This window comes from Lutra lutra, chromosome 14 (genome assembly GCF_902655055.1).
Source record: "Lutra lutra chromosome 14, mLutLut1.2, whole genome shotgun sequence".
Lineage (NCBI taxonomy): Eukaryota > Metazoa > Chordata > Mammalia > Carnivora > Mustelidae > Lutra > Lutra lutra.
In genome coordinates, this window is record NC_062291.1 from 70,924,682 (window position 1) to 70,948,600 (window position 23,919).

The window sequence follows — 23,919 nt, forward strand, 5'->3', positions numbered from 1 at the left end:
AATTCTTAAAAAAACAAACAAACTAACTAAACTAAAAAAGAACCAAATTATCACTTAGCATCAACTGTTTGACCACTATTTACTGAGTAAATGAATGGAAAAAAAAAAAACTGAGTCGACATCACTACTTGGAATATTTGGTTTATAAACATGGGCTGAAGTTCAAAAAATGAATTAAGTTCATTAAGACTATCCAATAATAAAATTCACACATAGTTGGAATTTCACTCTGTTTATTAAAGGTCAACAAGCAGTAACATTCTTACCCAGCTCTGAGGAGTACAGGAATAACAACATCTTCCGACAAATGGCCTTTTTCGGCTCATTAGGCTTTCTTTCCATTTTAAGGTTGCAGATCTGAAGACAGTAGGTCTGAAACCACACTCACCCTAAAAAATGTTAACGGGGGAAAAAGTGTTTGAATGGCAGAAGAACCGTATTTGTCCACCTGATCTCGAAAACTAAGATATTTCAGATATAAGAGAAACCTACACTTAGGTTTTGTTTGGTAGTAAGTTTCTCAGAGTGATTTTCCTTCATGGTACTACTCCCCTGCATCATCAACACTTGAAACAAAACTTGGAACACAAGCAAAAATTGAGAACCTAAGAACAGTAGTAGCCAGCAAGGACTGCTGCACACTCAGAGGTTCAAAACCAGTTGAGCAAGGTTAAAAAGCCCGTGAAAGCAGCAGGATGAATAAAACCAGACTCCTGGATCCATATGCTAACAGTTAATCTTGTTCCTCTTCAACCACAGACTCCCACAAAAGTAGTACAAAGCCTTAGCTTTGGGATATCAACAGCTAATGAACTCGATGAGCAAAATGTTTAGAACAGAGGAGCAGAATTTGACCCTAATTGGACAATACATACAGCTAGGTTTTAAACTCTATGATTTAAACTTTAAACTCTGTTGTCAGGCTAAAGGAATGTTATGTAAGTTTACCTTGTTTTTTATTCAAAGTAAAATATTTTAAGCTGTGTATAACAACTTGCTCATTAGTTGCTCATATCCCACTGATAACAACATTCTCAAAAATAAGTAAAAAAAATCCCAAAACTTCCCATCATTTTTTATATAAAGTAGATAGTGTTCAAGAAATATTTTAAACATGACATATTATGTCAAAATAGAAAAAAAAATACAAAATGCAAGTCCTTTGAATTGATTTTCATACTAAATTTCCTATTTTTATCTTTTTAAAAACCCTTATTTCCATTACAAGATTCATACTTATTACAGAAAATAGACACAGAAAGTATCTATATAAGTATACTACCCAAAACAACTCCTAGTAGGTTCTTTTTTCTTTGCAAAGTTTTTTGCTTTTTAACACAATCACTGTGCTTAAATATCCCACCCGATTTCTTCTTCCCAATTAACAAAAAACCTTAAGAATGTTTAAATATTAGGCTCCATAAACATATCTTCTAACGCTGGAGGAAGTCTCTTTAACTATTAACCTCTATTTGATATTATGTCGCTTCCAGCTACCTTCATAAACAATACTGAAACAAACATCTTTAGGTTGAATGCTTCTAACTTGTATTAAACTTACCCATTCCTCATTTGCATGCTTACATCGACCAACACTGTATTCTGATGAATTTGGCAGATAAGAAACATCTATTGTGCCGAGGGTCAGTGCAGATTCATCCATGTCACAAAAGGTAACTCCCAAATCATGTGCTATAAAAAATATATGCCATTTAAATTAATGACTAATACAGAGAGTAAAGACCAAAACTCAAAATTCTGACCTCAACATTATTTTGATCCATCATACGATGTCAAATGAACTACTGGTGGATGTGCACCATGTTTAGTCAACGTGTAAAAGCAGACTTTGATGTGTTTAAACTCAGCAACTCTGGTAGACCATTCTGATTTTTTTTTTAATCAAAATCTGTAACTTTAGATTTCCTGAACAAAACAGCCACGAACGTGCAAGGGTAAATAACAGCTTATTTGAGGTAGGTGACAAAGAATTATTTTATTTGCATTAACAACTGGGAGGTTCCTGGGAGGATGAAGGTATGTGTTTAAGTAGAAGTTACGTATATGTGCACAAGTAGATAATTTTTTAAAATTATGTGCTGGGAATTCTTGGTCATACATAATATGCAGTGTAAAAATGGTGAAGGCAAAGAGGGAACCTTTAGAGTTTCCCACTTAAAGTGAATTAAACTCTCAGTTTTCTTGCGATGCCTTAAGTGCAATGATATTTGCACTTTTAATACACCTACGAAGTTCTAAATCAAAACCACGCCATCTTGAAATATCTGATTTAAAAGTTTTCATCATTCTCAATAAGGCTTTTCGTACCCTAATGGAAAATGTTCATTAACAGTGAACTGCTAAAGAAAGCAGAGATTAACCTAAAATACAAAAACTCCCTAACATAATTCTCAAATTGCTTTAGCTTTTGACTATTTCTCACCCTGCCTTAAATTATTCCTTTAAAACTCTGAAAGATCACGTCCGGGGTAACAGCGTTACTTCCCATATGGGTTTGCTGCGGTAACTACTATTCTCAGCACAACCATATAGTACGTCCTTAACAAATTAACATGACATCAACCTAACATAATAGGCCAGTTGAGAGGATAGCAAAGCAATGCACCTGGCCTGAAAGCTCTTCACTATTATGAAATAAATCAGCTATCAGTTTCACAAGCAGAATGTAGCTACAACAGGGGGAGCTCCATTGCTGCCTGAGAAAAAGAAGTCGCTGCTGGCCCCAGCGATGGGAGTAGTGGAGGGAGAGTCCGGTGCCAATAGGAAGTCACGGTTCGCTCCTCCCTCCCTACAGCGTTTATCCAAGGTCGAGAACTAAAACGAAATCTGGACGCGCCAGACTATTAGCTGAGGGGAACCCACTCTGGGCTTTTAAAGGAACAGAGATAGGGGGAGCAGCTCTTAGGCCAAACATCCACAAGTTCGAATCCCCCACTGCTGACCATCTGTGCTGACTTTGAACAAGTTGGTTAACTTCTACGCCTTGGTTTCCCTATCTGGAACATGGGCATATTATGATAGATCTTACCTCCTGGGGTTGCTGGAAGGGCTGGACAGTACCTATAACGCGCCTAACACAGCGTCTGGCACACGGCATGCGCTCTGGCCAGTCACTGGGTAAGTGTCATGGGATTGTCCCCAGCACAAGCCCCAGCTGCCTGAAAGCCAATGCCCCCACGATGCCTTCAGGTGCGTACGCTACTCAGTCCACAGGAACCTCGGTCCCGCCCAGGGGAACCCATGCCGCAGCCCGACCCCCATCCAGCACGAGCCGGGCCCATTTCTCAGGGGGGCTCCTGCAGCTCCGGGGAGATGGACAACCTGCCGGCGTGGCGCCGGGTCCAGCGGAGAGGGCGACGACGCACCTGTCGCGGCGCTCTGGGCCCGAGCAGCGTCCCGCAGCCGCTGTCGCCCTCGCGGTCTGCACCCGGCAGCTCCGCCAGCTCCGGCTTCCGCTCCTGCAGCTGCCGGCACTTCAAGTCTCCGCCGGTGCTGCTGCAATGTCGCGTCCCGATGACGCAGCCGGCGCCCGCCAGTGAGCGGAGCATCGGCGAGGCCGTGGGCGCCGGAATTGGGGGGGCGGTGCTCCCGGGCTCCGCGTGCGGATCGGCGTGGAACCTGCGCACGCCAGGGCCCGGTGGGGCAATAATGGAGAGTGAGTGCCTAATCGGTTACTCTGCCTCGGTGCTGAGTCACGTGAAGGTGTTGTGCGCGCGCACGCTGCGCGCTCGTGTACGCGCGGCTCGGGCTGCATTGTGTCGATTCTGCACATCTGGAAGTCTGTCCCGGCCTCAGGCTCTTTGGGGAATGTTCGCTTGGGCTCTTTGGTTCCCGTGTGCATGTGTGGTCTGTTTTAGGAGATTTGTAAGAATATGCCGAAATTTTTAGGGTTGGGGGAGGTGGGGATTGGGAGCGACCCTGTTGTGTAATTTCTATAACAATGGCTGAGTGCCTTGGAACAGAATGAGTTGAAAGAGAAACGAGGCTTGAAAGAGCCTGAGTCCAAATTTGCCTACCTTTAATTCTTCATGGGGCACAAAGAAGTTCTTTCACAATATTCGTCATGCCATTGACAAGGCCAGTGATTATCAAGAATATTAGTAATTTGGAAAGCAAAGGATCACCTTTTACACGCACCTTAGCAACAAGCATTAAGTTTGAACCAACAGATGGGAATACAAAGATGATTAAGTCATAATATAGTCCCTGAACTCACACCCCTGCCACCAGTCTTCATCAGCTCTGCACACATTAACCCTAACCCTCTCATGGAAACATACCTTCCATGTCCTCCCATCAAAAATCAGAGCTCTCACAGCCCAAATGCCCAAGCCTGGCACATAAGACCTCCTCTACTTCCCCCACTGTTCTCCAGTAGAAGCTCCTACTCCAGCCTCTCTGGTTGTCCCTCCTCAAACCATGGGCTCCCATACTCCTAATTGTGCTCACACCACATTTTCCTAAATTCCATAGTTCCCTCCTGAACTAGGTCTCCAAGCCTACCTACCCTAATCTCTCCAGCCCTCAGTAATCACACCCTTCTGTGAAAGCTCACAGATTGACTGCAGTGCCACACCTTGGGTCTTTATCAATATATGTCATTCTTCCATAACGTTATGAAATCATCAATGTCAATGACTTGTCTCAGTCTCTTAGCTAATACAATAGCACTGTTGTAATAAACACTCAGTAAATATTGTTGAACCTGAGGAGCAGGAAGGAAAACAAGAATTCCTTTTCTTGAACTTTCTACTTCTAAGTCCATCTCAAAATGCAGAGGTGGCCTTTTAAAACAATCCAAAACTGTAGAAGTAGCTATTCATATGGGGGGAAAAAAATGACTGAGCTGGTTTAAAGCTGAAGCCTGCCTCTATTCTACCCCACACAGACCTTAACTCTGAGTTAAGCACTGAGTACTCAAGGACTGTGTTGACAAGAATGGAATGAATTCTAATCCCCCAACATCATGACATTTTGTGTATAGATTACTGGTCCCTAGCGAAAAAGAAAAAAAGGGGGCGGGGACAAAGGAAAGTCTCAGAGTTTGAAGTCATAGCTAAAGAAAAAGTGATGAGAAATGATGTAGAGAGAGCACTGCAGGAATGCAAATGGAGGGCAGAGGGAAAAATCAGATTATCTTACACAGACCTTATTTATAGGCAACTCTTCTGTAACACACATTGCACAAGGATGTACTGTACTTGCAGGAGATGTGGATTGCTGTGCAAGATGTTTCAGGTTACCTAATGGGAGCTGTTTTGGAAACAGTTGACACAGCAATCTGTTTTATCAACAGAATAACAATCATTTATAGTAATCCAGTCTAGCCAGCCAAGATGGAACAACATTGACTGAATTTACTCTCTTACTAAAACAACTAAATAAAGTAAATAAATAGGCAGAAATGCAGAACAGTGGTTCATAAGGGAGAGCAGATGAATGAGGTGAGCACTCTGATTGCCTCTGCTTACCGCCTGAGACAGTGGCCAGGAAGCAGTGCAGAAAGGAGAATCAAGGAAGAGCTAAACAGACACCCTGCGTTGAGGAAATAGAGCTGGGAGACTGGGAAAGGCAAAACAGTGGGAGCTGGGGGTTGAGTGCCGGAGAGAAGAGAACTATACAGTGAAAGAGGAGCTCTGGTTACCTACAGAAGGCCTTGTTCGTCTTCAGCTGATTAAGTGTGTGAGTGTGAGGAAGCTACCCGTGGCAAGGGAAAAAGCCACCCAGACAGAGGGCGAGAACAATCACCAAAGCTTGCACAGCACAGGGAATAGTTCTGTTCCCACAAATCAGAGTGGAAAGATACCCAGTGATTATATAGGACCAGGAATAGGACCTGATCTTGGCACTCAGATCAGAAACCTCATAATTGGGGCTGCCTGGGTGGCTCAGTGGGTTAAGCCTCTGCCTTCAGCTCAAGGTCCTGATCTCAGGGTTCTGGGATCGAGTCCCACATCAGGCTCTCTGCTAGGCAGGGAGCCTGCTTCCTCCTCTCTCTCTCTCTCTCTCTCTGCTTGTGATCTCTCTCTCTGTCAAATAAATAAAATCTTAAAAAAAAAAACCTCATAGGGGCACCTGGGTGGCTCAGTGGGTTAAGCCGCTGCCTTCGGCTCAGGTCATGATCTCAGAGTCCTGGGATCAAGTTCCGCATCGGGCTCTCTGCTCGGCAGGGAGCCTGCTTCCTCCTCTCTCTCTGCCTGCCTCTCTGCCTACTTGTGATCTCTCTGTCAAATAAATAAATAAAATCTTTGAAAAAAAAAAACAAAAAAAACCCCTCATAATTCATGATTCAATAGGTCTTGTCTTAGTAGTGGGGTAAAAATGATCATAGAGTAAATACTGTTCTGGTCCTACCAAATAAATCTTAAAAGCCAGCACCAAAAGAATCAAACCATTTCCAAGAACAAAGTGTCCCAAAACCAGTACAACAGCATTATAGAAAATCAGAAATATCCAGCACCCAACAAGATAAAATTCACAAAATTCTGGCATCCAATCAAAAATGATCAGGCATACAAAACAAACAAACAAACAAACAAAACACATAGGGAAAAATAGCCCATATAAGGAGAAAAATCAATCAATTGAAAGGGTAACAGAGGGGCACCTGGGTGGTTCAGTTGGTTAAGCATCTGCCTTCAACTCAGGTCATGACCCTGGAGTCCTGGTATTGATCCCCCTCATCAAATCAGGCTCCCTGCTCAGTGGGGTGTCTGCTTATCTCTCTCCCTTCATAGTTTGCCCCACTCATGCTCTCTCCCTGTCTCTCAAATAAATAAATAAAAATTTTCTTTGGGGCTCCTGGGTGGCTCAGTGGGTTAAGCCTCTGCCTTCGGCTCAGGTCATGATCTCAGGGTCCTGGGGTTGAGCCCCACATCAGGCTCTCTGCTTGGTGGGGAGCCTGCTTCCCCTTCTCTCTGCCTGCCTCTCTGCCTACTTGTGATCTCTGTTTGTCAAATAAATAAATAAATAAACCTTTAAAAATTTTTTTTTCTTTAAAAAAGGAGCAGGAAGGAAAACAAGAATTCCTTTTCTTGAACTTTTTACTTCTAAGTCCATCTCAAAATGCAGAGGTGACCTTTTAAAACAATCCAAACTTGAAAGAGTCACAGAAATTATAGAATTAGTAAACTAGGACATTAAAAAAAATTGTAACTGTATTCTATATGAACAAAGAAGTAGAGATATGGGAAATCTTTAAAAAGACCCAAAGCAAATACCTAAAAATCATAAAAACATTGTCTGAGATTTTTAACACACACATCCCTACACTTCTGTGGGTCTAATAGCAGATTAAACATTACTGGGTCTCATAGGCCCTTCACCCTATGAAGATTAGAGGAGAATGAATCAAAACAGAAGCCCAGGTCCTGGGACCTGGCCAGCCTGGAAGGAGAAGGCAGGAGGGGGGACGTTAAAGAACCTGAAAACTCTGCAATAGAAACTATCCAAAGTGAAATACAGAGGAATAAAAAGCCTGAATATACAAACAGAGTATCAGTGAGCTTAACATACACATAACTAGAATCCCTGAAGGACAGGAGAAATATGGGAATGAGGAGGGGTCAGGGGAGACAGAAAAAAATAGTTGAAGAAATAGTAGCTGAAAACTTCCCAAATTTGATAAAAACTATAAACTCACAAATCCAAGAAGCCCAACAAACTTTCAGGAGAACTATAAAGAAAGTTATACCAAGGAACATCACAATTAAATTGCTTAAAACCAGTGGTAAATTGAAAATCTTAAAATCATAGAGAAAAAAAAATCACTATACCAAGGAGCAAAGATAAAATGAGGACAGATTTCTTATCAGAAATTTGCAAACAAGAAATCAGGGAAGTGGCATCTTTAAAGTATTCAAAGAGGGTGTCTGGGTGGCTCAGTCAGTTAAGCGGCTGCTTTGGACTCAGGTTAATAATCCAGGGGTCCTGGGGTCGGCTGCTCAGCCGGGATCTCCTACAGGATGGGCTACCTGACAGGACTCAACCCCCCACACCTCTACGGCCAAGAAGGAAAACCCGCAGGAACTAGCCAGGGTTCCAGACTTTCTTTCAGCCATTAGCTGTGCCTCAGGGCAGGGCACTAGTTCCAGAGGGGATCTGGGGCATAGGATCAGAGAACTAGTGGAGCAGGGTAATTAAGAAATTAGCTTGCAAGTTGATTTTTTTTTTTTTTACAACTATTAAGTTCATGGTTAAGAAATGGAAGTTACTTTTTCCCCTTCTCCCAAGGCATCCAGCCAGACTCGGGTTAAAATCTCAAGATTCCCCAAGCCCTTAAGGGAGGCTGATTGCAAGTATCTGCCTTTTTGTTACTGAAAGCCAAAAAATGAGAAACTATTGATCAGGTTGGTCACCAAGAAGACAAACCCTGAATGAGCCTTTTGTTTTTCCTGTGGAATCCTGTGGGTTATGTAAGAAGACACAATCCTGTGGGTTGTGCAAGAAGATGTTGTCTGAGAAGCTTGCAGGGACCTGCGTGGCCCAAGCACCGAGAAGGGTCTAAGCGTTGAGGGAGCTGGTTCTGGATTCTACTCGAAAGTGCCTCATGCAGGGCCAGTGGAGGTGGTCAGTCTGCAGAAGGAGGGTGACCATGGGAGGACTAAGAGGACCAGAAGGCTAGAGTTTTGGAAGCCTCTGTGAAGATCCCAGTGGCCAAGTGTGTTGTGGAGGGAATGGGGCTCACATACCATGCAGGGCCTGGGCAAGGAACAGTGGCGAAGGAAACTGGCTGTCAGGCGTTCTGCACAACACAGGTGCCCATAAGGGAGAAGAGGCAAATCCCAAGAATGATCACTATTGGACTTCTATGGACCCTTGACATGCAATTACTTCGATATCCATTCTTTCATAACATATTGACTGAAGCCCCCTTTGTGCTCATCTTTTTAGCACCTGAGGATACAAGATGGCGATATGGGGATGTTACACGGATCTGCCCAGGTGGTATTGAGTCTGATGGCCTCTGGCAGGTCAGGAGGGAGACATGCTATGGAAAAGTACAGTGAAGTTCCAAACAGCCTCTGTCACAGAGGACAACAGAGGTGACCAGCATTAAAGAAGGTGGTCAGGGAGGGCCTCTCTAAGGAAGGAGCAGCCAAGCCAAGACTGTGGTGTGAGAAGGACCATGTCTGACAGGAGCCCAGAGAAGACCTTTCCAAGGAGTGGGAAGTCCACATGCCAAAACCCTGTGGGAGGATGGGGCTGGGAGACAGAAGTGAGCGGCGTGGACGGGAGGGGAATAAGTAGGAAAGTGGCAGAGGGAGGTGTTGGGAAGCCAGAGGGGCCAGATAAAGCCAGGCTTTTCAAGACACCGTAAGAAATTTCAAAAATTAAACATAACACTGTGACATGTATCAATAATGCCATGGAGGAATTCACAGGCCCTTTACTTTATAAATATTAGAGGAGGATGAATCCTGGGACCTGGCCAACCTGGAAGGAGAAGGCAGTGACTCAGGAGCTAGGATGTGGGCAAGGGCCTGCCTGGGGCCAACTGGCCACAGAGAATCTAGGGAAGAGGAAAGCAGGCACACTTTGTAAGCTACCATTGGTTGAGCACTTCTGATGTGCCAAGCAGTGTTCTAAGTACTTTGGAGGCATTATCTGAAGCAATCCTCCGTATCAATCATGACACAACCTGGAAAACAAGCCAGGCCAGACCACCAAAAGTGTAATTTTCACACAGAATCCATCTTAGAAAGGTCTTGGAAGAGCTGAAAGAATAAAAGGGAACCCTGAGGCAGCCCAGAGATTAGCAACAACAGATCAGTACCCTAGGGCTGGAGCAACAAAGTAAAATATTGACAGAACCAGGAGCCAGAGCCACCTAAGCAACATCTAGGACGAAGGACCAAGGAGAGAGGGGCTGCCTAGGAGGACCCCAAAGGGTTGGGTCCTCCAACTCACAGGGCTGCCATGGCTGGAGATGCCACCTGAAAAGGGAGGGACACCCTCCCTGGCTTCCCCCCCTTTCTGCTCTCCCTCCACCAGCAAGCCCTTCCTATTGGCTGAAACAAACTGCAAAGAAGCCTAAGGAATGAGTTTGCAGGGACCACTCCCCTCCCAGACATACAAGAGAGCAGGAAAGGATGGGGAATGGATCTAAGAGCAAACAGAAAAACAAGGGGCCCATCCTCCCCACAGCCCCATGAGCCAGGAACAATTATTACCCACATTTTTCAGATGAAGAAACTGAGGCATACGGAGAGGTTAGGTGACTCCAGGACCTGGTAGAACCACCATTTGAATTCAGATTTATCTGATTCTAGAGCACAAACACAAAACATACATTTTCAACCAGCTTAGGTGAGGGCCTGGCAGTTAGGGTAGTCGAGTCCCAGGTCTGAAAAGCATATCTTAATGTCAAACCCCACTCTATAAAGATATTCAGATGGGGTTGGCATTAGAACTGAGCTGTGAGTGAGGACATCAGTGGAAAACAACCCTGAATCCTTCCAGCAGAATGTCTGAGAATTCTGCAAGGACTTTGGAGCCAGACACCCTGGATTCCAATCTTGGTTCTGCCATTTACCAGCTGCGTGACCCTGGGCATGTTATTTAAGCTCTCTGAGCCTCAATTCTCTCATTTTTAAAGTGGATTTGCTCATGTCCACTTCCTTATTGGGTTATTTTGAGATTAAATGGAATAATGTGTGCAAGATAATTAACATAGCACCTGTTGCATGGCTAAGAGTTACTAAATAGTAGCTATTATTATCATTGTCAATAGGTCTCCTCTTGCAGAGACTTTGGAAACAAAAGAGAGATCTTAATTCTGAGTTTAAACCCTGGCAAAGAATTCGTCCTAAAATCTTTGGAACTCATAGGAACTCTTAAGGTTACTTTGTTCTGGAAAGAGTGTCTCTGTATCAGTCAGGATGGACTAAGTTATGATACAGTAACAAATGTCTCCGAGTCTTAAGACAACAAAGTTTATTTCTTGTGTATGCTACATGTAAACGGCAGGTTATTATAGAAGCTCTGCTCACGAAAGTCACTGAGGGAGGCTCCATGTTGACACATACTTCCTTATTTGCTGAGGCCAAGAGCAGAGAGTATAAAGCACCTACTGGCTCTTAATCCATACAGAGCTTGAGTTGCAATTTCATTAGCTGGAGCTCTGTATGAAGCAAGTAGATGAGGAAATGTAAACTTATCATGTGTCCAAAACAAGATGCCCAAACATTAACAAACAATGCTAACGATTATCAGAACAATCTCAGTGAACCTTCTGGTTGGGATGGATAAACCAAAATTCCCAATCTGGAATGAATAGATTTAGGAGCTTTTAACAGGTCAGACCACCCTATATGACCTCATAAAAGCTTGCCTTTGTTGTGCTTTTGTTGCGTTTCTGAAGACAACCTGTAGTTTTGTTCCTAAACACTGCTTTAGGTCACCTCTCTGAAAATCGCTGTTGGTTTCTGGAAGATATGGTCCTGGTGGTTTGTGGAGTTGAGATGCTAGCTGGACACGAAGCATCTTGTCTTCTGGAAGAGGGATCCTTATGTGGACCAGATGGTGAGTGCTCAGACTTACCCAGAGCCCTTCTGCTATTATACTACCATCTGCATGATGTCAGGTTATCAGATACTGATGGCTTGCTGAGCAAGTTCAAGTTCTAGTGGAATGGGCAAGGCCTTTCCTCGGCTTTCACAACCCCATGCTCTCCTGGACTTCCTTCTCCCTACCTGGGTGTTTTTTCTTGGCAACTTTTGCCGGCTCAAGGTCGTCCATCATTCTTACTCCCTACTCTCTCAGCAGATCAGCAACTCAAGAGTCATTCTTAACTTCTTCCTAGATCTAATCCAATACCAACTTCCAGCATTGTAACCTTCTAAATAGCTTTAAACCCACCATCCATTTACCTCCTCTCCATCTGCACTATCCTAATGCAGGCCATTACCATCCTCCCTGGGAAACACAAAACTTCCTACCAAGGCTCCTCATGTCTGCTTCCCATGCAGACATCCCACACATCAACCAGAACCCACCTTTGAAAATGCAACACTGAGCATTTCAAACACTCCCATTTCTTTGCCTGATCCCCACTGCAAGTGATTAAAATCCGTTCTATATTTGTTGCAGTTTTTAGGACTTTTACGACAGAGACTTTTAGGAAAAGTCTCAGACCTGGCCTGCTAATCTTCCCACCCTCATCTCCTCCCACTTGCTCTTTGTCTCTGACTTGGCCACCCTGGTTTGTTTTCAGTTCCTTAAGTAAGATGGCTCTGCCCTTCTCCTGCACATACTGCTTTGTCTGCTGGCAGTGGTCCCCACCACAACCCCCTCTTTTCTCTACAATCCATGCCTCATAACACAGCTCAGTTCCCACCTCCCTCACTGACCCCCAAACTAAGTCAGACCCCTTGTCAGATGCTTCTCCCCCATGGGACTTATCACAATTATAATTGAAGACTCTGCTGTAGAATTAGCCATTTAACGTCTGCCTGTCCCTCTTAAATTCTTGACCTCTCCCATTCCCTTCTCAATTTCCTAGCACCCAATAGTGCCTGGCACAAAACAGGTGCTCAAGATCTGTTCGTTGAATGTCTAAGTACAAGATGTGATTAGTTATTTAATAAAGGAGAGTGTGAATGGCTATTACAACTATTAATAGTCGTGGACAAGTATAACTTTGAGAACAGAAGTATTCCAGGAACAATAACGAACCAAAGAGTCTTAGGGGCTCAGGACTCTATGGGTCTTAGAGAAACATGTATTCAAGCTTGGTAGAGAGATAGGAAGCAGATTACCCATCCTCCCCCTTCCTGGGTCAGAGGAGAGGGAACAACATAAACACCAGGGAGAATAGGGGCCCAGGTCTCCAGTGGTGACCAGCCACTCGAGGGCGGTGGTCTTCCATGGGTGAGGATCCGCAATGGAGAACAAGGCAAAGCAGAGGCTGGGAGGCAAACACGTGTGTGCCCAGGACACTTGAAGGGGGGAATTTGAAAATACCTGGAAGTTAGAAATGGCTGGAGAGAGACTTATTTCTACTTCCTCCTTAGAATCAGTTTTTGTCAAAAAGGAAAAAAGTTTTCATGAAGAGGACAAGGAGAAGCAAAACTACTTTGCATTTAAATTATTCATTTTCTAAAGAGATCAAAGTAAGCTAGAACTTCACTTATTAAATCTAATCAGGAAGATCCACAAAGTTTAACTAAATCTCCAGTTAGAATATTTTTAAAGACATCTAGTTTTATTACTTATGGGGACAGAGAAGCTCCAAGATTTTCTTTTAGAAAACGTTGGGTGTTCCAAATGTACCCCTTATAACCATCTTTAGCTTTTTACTTACACATTTCCTAAAATAAAAGGTTTCCAAAGAGTGTTATCAACACAGTTTCCAATTTTCTAAATTACCTGATAGAAAGCAAAACCTGAAAAAGCAAAATAATACAACTGGCTGTGATTTTTACCAAATCTTTTCTGACGGTTGTCATCATATTATCCCATAAAATATTTGAGATGGATTACAAGGATGATCTCTGACATGGAAGTAAGATATTGTAAGATAGGCTTTCCATAATCCCAAGTCACAGGGTACAATCCCCTCCTGTAGTCCCACTTGGTTATACCGCTGATTGCACAGGTCACTGAGGCTGACCCTTCACTGGGTGACTTACACCTCACGCATTCCTCTTGTACATCCAATTCTGCTTAGGAGATGGCAAAACAGTTTCCCCCTTTATCTAGTTATTTTATAGTTACTTTTTCCAAAAGCTGTCAGTTCTGGTCCAGGGTTCCAACCTCCCCTCTCTAAATCACTGGCACACATATGTAAATTTAGCATGCATCCATGAATTGTAGAATTCCTAGTAACCCCTGTAGGTTATAGATGGGATTAAGTAAACCTTCATATCCACAATGTTGGTTTTCTCTAGGTTAATTATAAATGATGTTTTTAGAGGATAGTCCATAAACTTCTAGGTCACCTGCTCATTAACTGTTGAAAAATATCATGAATTATATCAAAAGCCCCATAAACGGATCCCCTCCTGGAATGAAGGAAATTGTAACCTCTCAGAGAGAAGGCTTAGTTAACTTTAAGCTCTACAGTGTCATGGCATGCCTTAGGTACATGGCAGGAATTTTTTAATGGTGATAATAGTTACAGTAAAATTATCTACATACTCAGTAACCCCATTTTATAAACCACAGCGACGCTTAGACAAATTCTAATTATAAGAGTAGTCAGCTGGCTCTCCTCTGCACATGACCTGCAATCTCTTCTTATCCACAAAACTGGAGGATGCACCTATAGGAATCCTATTATTAATTAGGCATGCGCTTGAAGATTACAACATGGCTACCATTCAGACATGTCCGAAATGGTAATTACTCTAGAACATTAATTACAGCTTGACAAGATACATTATCCAGGACAATGGAGGGTCTTGGAATGTTAAATGCAAACTCAATCTATGGTTTTAATCTCTCTGTACCTCATTTCCCTTATCTGTACAGCAAGACTAGTCATAGTATCTGCTTTGTAGGGTGGCTGTGAAGACTAAAAGTTAAAATATGGAAGATCCTGCTAGACAGCACCTGGTGTATAGTGGCCAATATATAATGTTCACAATTATCTTAAGAGTTTCTGGGAAAATGTCTAGTCTGGGAGGCTTCATAGGATCTAGGCTCGTAATCAATCAGTGTGGTAGTTCAGAATCACGGGCTTCCCCAGCTCCAACCCCAACAACTTCCCTTTTTCACTTACACATTTGCACAGAGTTTTCCTTCAATGACTATGCTATGGGTTGTCACTAAAGTCTTAAAGACTCCACTTCTTAAAGTCAGGGGAACACTTTGAGAATCTGATGAAACTCTAGACCCTCTCCTGAGGGGGTAAAAAAAAAGGTACATGTAGAAGTTCACATTTGATTTCAGGGGGTTGGTTCATCACCCACCCTCCACCCCCCCTACCCTGCCCACGGTCATTCATGGACTCCAGATTAAGAATCAGTGTTTGAAAGCATGGGTTGGAAGACAGCCCCATTCTGGATCTTGTTCTTTGAACAATGTCTAAAGGCAAGATGAGACAGAAACACGTATTGGTACATTGTAAAGGAAGTCTAATTACTATTAGCCAGGTAAGTACTTTCCAATAAAGGATTTTGGTGATGAGGAAGAGGATGAAGAGGAAGGAGGATGAAGAGGAGGAGGAGGAGTCTTCCAAAGCCAATAAAGGTAGGTAAACTAAAGATAGATTTTTAATTTAAGGAAGCTAGGTTTGCAGCACGGCTTTGAACCTGGGAAAATGCCACATGGCTATTATTATCAGCAACTCCAGAGGCATTTTGGGTAACTGATTGTATCTATGGTTCTGCTCTTTTTAAAACGTCCAGCAGGCAAAATATTATCACTGGGGCTCTTCACGCCTGTTCAATGATTCAGACACAAAAGAAATGCTAATTATGGGAACTGAGCTGTGAATTCTGAGTGACCCTAGGGACAAAATGATTATCTGGTGGTCTTATATTGCTGGAAATTTTTTAGAGTGTTTTAAGATTACATTAACTGGTTTTCACCTTAAGTGCTCTGCCTGGAGAGGCATTAAAGCCTCCGGATAAGAAAAATTTCAAAGAGGTAATAGCATCGGCCAATAGATCTTTGGGTGAGTCAGGGGTAATGTAAGGAGACGAGCCCAAGTGAAGCAGCTGGGATCAGCCAGGGTGGGATGGGCTTGCCACAACCAAAAGTTTCCCATTTGATGAGGACTCCTTAGACTCCTTTCTGTCTCCGGTTTCCAACAGTGACAAATGCCAGACACCAAAGAGGAAGAATAATATATTTACAACAAAGGTCAAAGAATGAGGCCAAGGACTTCATTTCTGCTCCATTATGGTCTCAGATTGCACCTCTGCTTCTAAAATCTTCTCAAGGCCCACAAGTGTCAGCATGCTCTTACCCCTGCTGACCTCCGCCATCCTCCTCTCCCCAAGGCCATCCCTCTTCTTAAACCATCCTGAATCATCCCTGGCTCAGGGATTCCTTACTTGTTCCGGCTATCAGGAGCATTCTTTTTCTGGACCTGTACATGGCTGACTCATTCTTATGTTCAGGTCTTAGCTTGGCTAGCAACTTTGTGTTCCCTGTCTCGTCACTTTCTTCTGTGCCATCCTATTTTATTTTGTTTATAGCATTTATCACTATCTATAATAATCTGTGATTCATTTTCTTTATGTTTCCTCTCTTCCCCCATTAGAATGTAAGCTCTAGTAGGGCCTGGACCTTCTATGTCAATCTCTGCCATGGCCATGCCCCCCCACCCCACCATCCTATCCTATCCTCCCCCTCCCCCTGCCCCCCAACACCAGCTTAGCCCACAGAAACCACTAGATATACATTTGTGGGCCAAAGAAATGAATGCTCAGGGATAACATTTGCTCTGTGCCAGACACAAATGCTTATCTCACTGAATTCTCACACCAACCTTCCATGGTAGGTATTTATCAATTATCCCTATAGAACAGATTAGGTTTTGGAGAGGTTCTGCCAGTGTTTCCAGTGTTAAAACTAGCTTATTACAAGCTAGCAAGTAACCAAGACCTGATTGACTCCAACACTCATACTCTAAATCAGGAATCAGACACTCTTTCTATAAAGGGCCAGCTAGTAAATGCTTAAGGCTTTGGGGGCCATGTGGTCCCTGTCACAACTATGCAACTCACAATCCCATAGTAGCATGAGAACAGATATAGACAGTACATAAACAAATGGATGTGGCTGTGTGCCAATAAAACTTTATTTGCAAAACAAATGGTTGGCAGGATTTGGCCCAGATCCCTCCTTTATTTTTTTTTTAAAGATTTTATTTATTTATTTGACAGACAGAGATCACAGGTAGGCAGAGAGGCAGCCAGAGAGAGAGGAAGGGAAGCAGGCTCCCTGCTGAGCAGAAAGCCTGATGCGGAGCTGGATCCCAGGACCCTGTGACCATGACCTGAGCCAAAGGCAGAGGCTTTAACCCACTGAGCCACCCAGGTGCCCCCAGATCCCTCCTTTAAATGATAATTTGATGATACATTATGCCAGAAGGGGGTTAAACGAAAGAGGAGGGGAGTAAAAGGCAAACATTAAAATATGTGCTCTGTGCCTGCTGATAGCTCTTTAGATAAGAAAGATGGCCATTTTCAGGTAAGTTTTAACTTACACAGGAAAAGGTAGAATAAGAGATAGAGTTCTGATAGGAAATAGGACTCTACTGATTCAACCTCTTGACTGAACTATGACCATCATTTAAGAGTACAGTACGAGCTAATTCAATTAAGTTATTCCATTTTTACTAAGGTTCCATTCACATGTAGTTATACCTGATTTTGCATCACATGAATTAGACGTGATGCCAGTGTCTGAACAGAACCACATAACCTCCCACTGCAAGCAAACCCCAAAATGGTCAATATTGAAGGACCAAGTGTAGAAAGCCACTCAATTAAAATTCTTCCTCTTTCAACAGCGAGCCTAAAACCTTCAGTCTTTCCTTCTCAAGCAAGCTTATGGTTATTGGCAAGAGGTGAAAGATAGGCTATGAATCACAGCTCGGAGCCAGGCCAGAGCAATCTCTTGTACTTTACTGGGAAGGGGAACACAATTTGTGCTCAGTTATATTATGGTCATTCGTAGCAGCTCTTGAGACCGAATGTCACCATTAAAGGAAAAGATCAGCCCACCAGTGCCTTGGGCCTGGGCTGGGAGGTAAGGGCTGAACTTTGAGAAGGTGGGAGATGGAGGGACAAAGGCAGTAGTTTCTATAGTGGTGGGCTGTACAGAAGGACAGGCTAGTGTGGCCGGGGAGTTTCGGGGGTGCTCGGCCTCCTCTCACACTCTGCTTTTCTCTCGGACAACCCTAGGTCATCACAAACCCATTAAATAAATATTCATTCTCTCTTACCTGGAAAAAAGTTTCCCTCCAGGAACAGCACATGGTGCTTACACCAACAGGCACATTTTCCCCAATCTGTATGTAATTTCCAAACGTGGGCTTTAAATATTTGGGCAGGTGACAAAAATTCAAACTTTAGGTGGTCTCCTGGACCTTCTCCTAAGACCATCTGTGCACCTCCTAGTAAAATCCAGTTTTAGCAAGAACACTGCTACGTCAGTTTCACCAGGTCCCTGACTTTGCTATCTGATCAGGCTCGGCACCCTCCAGCAGCCTACAGGTCTTGCCTGACCACCCCGGCCTGTCTTCGGTGAAGAATCCGATAAGGTCGGTTGAGTCAGAGTCCCCCTTACCCTTGCCGTTTCCGCTTAGTACTTTTCCATCTGCTGACCCCTCCCCACTCCCTGCCAGTGCTGTATTTGGAGTTAAGCCCAGTCTGTCCTCCCCACTGTAAAAAGCCCCATCTTGATGGTCCCCATGCCTCTGGGGAGTCCTGAAGAGTCTGCTTGACCATGTTCACAGCTATCAGTGAGTATTCCATTTCTTTAACACAGGAAAGCAGACCCAGCATGGCAGAACCAGCATGTGAAGGAGAATCTAGAGATGCAAGACCTCCCCGCAGCTCTGCCAGTAACCTAGGAGCTCTTCCCTTCGCTTCCCCTTCTGAGCCCATTTTCTCATGAGCAATGGAACAAGTCAATCTCATATCTACTTTTTCAACCACCCAAATCCCTCTTTTTGTTGTCTAATACCTGTCCTAGTTATTATTGTTTATATTTAAACAATTAAATACTACTATTTAAGATGATACCTATTTTCAATCAAACTGGATTTCTATTGAGCACTTAATATTTACCAGGATTGTACCGTACACTGTCCACATCTTCTAGCATTTCATTCTCACAACCTCCCTGTGAAAAGGGACCCCTGTGATTGCAGACTTCTCAGATACAACAGCTGAGGTTCCGAGTAATAACATAAGCGTCCCAAGGTGAAACAGAGAGGAAGCGACAGAGCTGGGCTTTGAGCCTGAACCATTTTTTTTTTTCCAAGAATTACACTGTCCACATGTTCCCCAAAGCCCCTGGTCAGGATCTGACTGGAAAGGAAAATACAGATTCCAACTCCATTGCCCTGAAATCCTTATCACTGCACCATGATGCCTCTCTCCATGTCAGGCTAGCAAACACCAACATATTTCCCCTGGAGGAGATGGTGCAGGAGCTCCCACAGAAGACCAATGCACGGTCTTTGCCCTTGAGACACTCAGAACCCATGCTAAAAACCATGCCCCAACCAATGGCCCCAGAGAGGCAGTGCTGATAACTCATAGAGCAGGAGCTCCCTCTTCCTTGGATCCTTATTGTCATCAGGCAAAGCAAACATGAAACAATGGCCTCTGCAAATCTTGGTGATTCTCCAGACTATGAAGACTCTTTTTCTTCCCTAAAGAGAGGCAACTCCTTCAAAAATGGACCAAGTTAATAATCTGGTAATAGAAGAGACTGCAGTGAGAGGGCTCTTCTTGAAACAAACAGTTGGAGATTTTTTTTAAAGATTTTATTTATTTATTTGACAGACAGAGATCACTGGTAGGCAGAGAAGCAGGCAGAGAGAGAGGAGGAAGCAGGCTCCCTGCTGAGCTGAGAGCCCGATGATGCGATGCGGGGCTCGATCCCAGGACCTTGGGATCATGACCTGAGCTGAAGGCAGAGGCTTTAACCCACTGAGCCACCCAGGTGCCCCCCAGTTTGAGATTTTTTAAGAAGACATATCAGTACTGGACTGACTGGGGAGAGGGGAGGCAGCACGTGATCGGTGAAGGGTAGATGTCTAGAGATGGCAGAGCAAGGCTGATAAAGTTAATGTTTTGTGCAGATCTGATTCTCTCGGGAGTGGGTAAGAAAGGAGAATGAATTTAATTATTGGATGTCTACTATGATCTAAGTTCCTTTATATACACTAAGCATTAGGTCCTGACAACCGTGTGTAAAGTTGATGTTTTAGAGATGAGGCTAGTAAGAATCCAAAGAGAGATTCTCTTTTTTCATCCTATCTCAATGCCTAGCTCTTATTCAGATTTTTGTGAAGTAGATGGCACTTACTCAATGGAATATCTGTAAAAAATATTTAGGCTACAAAACCAAATATAGTGCCTAGTATACAGTAGGTGCTCAATAAAACAGGAGAGATTAACAACTCAATGTGGTTTCTCAAACTCAATCCAGTTAGGTCAATCTAATCCAATAGTTCTCAACTGGGGATAATTCTGCCTCCAGGAAGACATTTGGAAATGTCTAGAGATACTTTCGGTCATCACAAAAGAGGGGAAGAGTACTACTGGAAACCAGTAGGTAGAAGCCAGGATGCTGCTAAGCATCCTACAATGCAGAGGACAGCCAGCCCCGCAACAAAAATGATCTGGCCCGTAATGTCAATAGGGTCAAGCTGAGAAATTCTGATCTAATCCAACGTGTTTTACAGATGAGGAAACCATGATCCAGAGAGAAGGATGACCTGCCCAGGACCATACAAATGGATTGATGGCAAAGCCATGATGAGAAACACCCTTAAGCCTTCTACATTGTTCTTGCCAGACCTCAAGGTGCTGACCAACCAGAGGGCTGCCCGTTACAAGTGGGAGGAGTTCAGTGGAAAGGACTGGGTCGGCCAAAGAGCCCAGACAAACCAAATACAAGTAAGTGGACCGAGCCTGTTGCTCCCAAGTCTGGATGACACCCTGAATAAGCAGCCGGGGCAGGTTCCAGAAAACTTGGGACCAAGGCTGGGAGGGCAGAGTGCTCACTGGAGGCCTTAGTTGCCCATCAGTTTTACTCCCCCGTTTTCCTCTCCTTAGGGTTGCAAACCAAAACATAATATCAAGTCAAAAAAAAATTTGTCTTCTAATAATCAAATAAGCAAGTGAAAAATATGAGTGATTAAGTGGTCACATTAGGTCAAGGTAGAAACTGCCAGAAACTGATTCTTTCCAAAAGATAAGAGTCATTTGTATTATTGTTTCCACCAACAATAATTTTTTGGCATCTTACATGCCAAGAGATGGGGTAGGTCCCAGGGGACCTCGGCAGAAGGAGAAGAGTGTGTTCACCAATAACACGCACAAGACACATCCTTGACCTCAAGAAGGACTCAGTCCAAACATGAGAGTCTCCCTTTGTATCAGCCATCGCAGAGCAAAACCAACATTGCAGAGTGATAAAAGAAAACCCTCCTTATAGCTAAATTATCTAAGCCTGGCATGAATCACTTATATTAAATAATCTTTTTTTAAGGATTGATTGACTTATTTGAGAGAGAGAGAGTGCACAAACAGGAGGGCCAAAGGAAGAGGGAAAGAGAATCTCAAGCAGACTCCATGCTCAGCACGGAGCCCAACACGAGGCTCAGTCTCAGGACCCTGAGGTCATGACCTGAGCCAAAACCAAGAGGTAGTGCCCACCAAGGCTGGTGCCACCTCGGTGTCCCTTAAATAACTTTTAATATAGAAATATTCAACCATAGCCCAAGAATTTGGACTTTACCACAGATGTTATTGGGATTTGGTTTGCTTGATGGGCATTTTCTTCTATCCATCAAGCTTTTGTGGGGACTTCCAATGCCCTGGACCATATCTTCAGTGGTGGGATAACCAGAGGCAGTAGGGACTTCATTTAGCTAGACAAGACCATTCGACCTCAAGATTTCCTAACCTCATGGGATAGACGGACGGCCCCTGAAAGGCTGCTCTGGGCCACGGTACTTGCATCTTTTCCAGCAGTTTCTAAGCTGCAGCTCAGTGGAAGCTGGAGATCTGGGTTGACCCAAGATCAACTTTTATCTTGCGATTTCAATGAAAAATTAAACATCCTGATAACGCTGAGTACGAATTGCTTTTATTTCCATTGCAATTGCTTTCTGAGACGGATAATTCCCCTTTAGATTTTCATGAGTTTGGCCCAGAAATTGGATACTCAAGGCATTAAACATAGAGCAGCCTGTGACGACAAGAAAACAGGAGTGTCTATTTAAGGATTTGGCCGCCACGGCCAGCTAAGTGTCTCCGGGAAATGAGTAGAATTTGAATACATCAGCTTGGCCAGTTGGCTACAGACTGAGAAATCAGACACGAAGAAAGACATGCCAGGGGCTCCCACTTGGGTTTGGACATAGGTGTTAACCTTGATGACAAGCAGTTTGTTGGGCAATGCTTTCCAGACTTTGAACTATCACTGTGCAGTAAACAATGGATGCTAACTATTTTTTCTGCCCAGTCATAATATGAAAATTAAATGCAACATAAATTGATAACCTACAAACATCATCATCTCATAAGAAAGAATGTCTCAATATCCCGACAAACAGGAGGGATAGACTCTTAGAAGGAAAGCAGGTTCCTCCAAGGAAATACGCACAGCTGTACTAAAGACTGGCTACTTTGTCCTTAGTTCTTAGAAAAACATCATAGACCAGCACTGGTCTGCAGTCTGGAATATGGCTACTGCGAGTAGCCACTGAAGTTGCTGGGAAAAGAATTAGGTTTGAGACCCAGATTGAACAGGGAAGGTATTGCAGGGCAAGGACAAGGAGGGGTGAGGGGTAGGGTTGGAGGGATAGAACTTGCCCCTAGAATAAACCTCTCTGCTCTATGATGGCAATTTCCACGTGGTAATGCTACCCTAAATTATTTGTTTAATTACTCATCTCTTCCACTGGGCTTTGAGTTCCTTGAGAGCAGGGGCTGTACCTCGTTACCCTGAGTCATGGAGCTAATTAGTTGTGGGGCAGGGGTGACAGTGTAGGAAGAGGGCACTCCAAGGAGCAATGGCAAAGCACTAGGAACACAGTGCTGTTTCGTGAACTTAGACAATGTGACGATTAGAGGGCACATTTTCTATCGTCTAATCATGCATGCTGTTTCTGGCTGGTGCAATGGATGGAGAGCCCCACTTCCATCCTACCCAGCAGGCTCACCCTGGGCATCATCCCACAAGATCATTAAAATGAGCCCCAAGGGGAGTGCGATGGGGGTTAGGACTGCTACCGCCCCGGGGAGATGCCAGGGGAGATGCCAGGGGACCGATGAGTGAAGGCTCAGCACCTCTCTTGTGTCTCTGAACTGTCTGGGCCAAACCGGGGCTGGGTGTAGAGCAGCCAATCTCCTGCCCACCACCTGCTGCTTGATCCCCCTGGTTTTCCCATTGCCAAGTCAGAGAAGAGCTTTCAGTCCCAAGGCTTTCCATTTTCCCAGGTCCCTGTTCCTCACAGTCACTTATAATTTGGAATTGACAAAAAGCAAACCTCATCTGTGCTGTTACCAAGCAGCCCTCTGGTTAAGTTCCACAGCAACCACTCCTCTCCGCAGAAGAAGTCATGGGGAAATGATGTTGCTTTCTTTGAAAACTCATTTTGGGTAGTTGCTTTTGTTTGTTTGTTTGTTTGTTTGTTTGTTTGCCGATTTGATTTCTGGCAAGAGGTTGAAGCTCAATGCACAGAGCCAGCCGCAGCTAAACTTCCTGCCAGACCCATAGGGCATATTGGAGGTCAAATGCAAAGCTCATGAAGCAAGCGCCTGGAGGCAAGGAGAGCATGGGGAGCTGGGGAGGGGAGCATGGGGAGCATGGGGAGGGGAGAGGACTCAGAAGCCATGGAGGATTTTCATTACCACTGGCTCAGCATGGCAGCTTGGAGCCCCATTATACACCTAAAATGCTGCTCATGGCCAGAGAAGCCAGCTTCACCTTGGTAAGATCAGCAAGGCTGCAAGATCTGGGAACTGAATGGGGAGGGTGTGCTTTCCATTGCAAATATCCTGTCACTTTCCTTTTATGACCCACTGGGGAGGATTTGCCTCAGGGTACAACTTGCTACTCAAAGTCTCTTTGGAAATGCTCTTGGGGTAATGTATCATTTATTGTACAGCATTTTTGTTCCTTTCTCAATATCCATCCGATCTTCTTTGACCAACCCCACCACCACCACCACCAAAGAAAGGTTTTCAAATCCTGAGT

At 44.0% G+C, this 23,919-nt stretch overlaps 1 protein-coding gene across 4 annotated transcripts in view; it reads right to left on the minus strand.

The window, feature by feature from the left end:
• Positions 1–23,919, minus strand: part of GPAM (glycerol-3-phosphate acyltransferase, mitochondrial) — a 59,351-nt gene that overhangs the window by 31,175 nt on the left and 4,257 nt on the right. For 2 of the 4 annotated variants that reach the window (XM_047702096.1, XM_047702095.1), the window contains exons 2-3: positions 1,562–1,692; positions 267–389 (exon numbers count right to left, since the gene is read on the minus strand). In XM_047702096.1, coding sequence (XP_047558052.1) covers positions 267–389; positions 1,562–1,663 — 225 coding nt within the window. In that variant the 5' untranslated portion in view covers positions 1,664–1,692. Of the gene's footprint in view, positions 1–266; positions 390–1,561; positions 1,693–3,342; positions 3,710–23,919 lie in introns of those variants that run through there. The other 2 variants (XM_047702094.1, XM_047702093.1) reach the window with 2 other exon arrangements.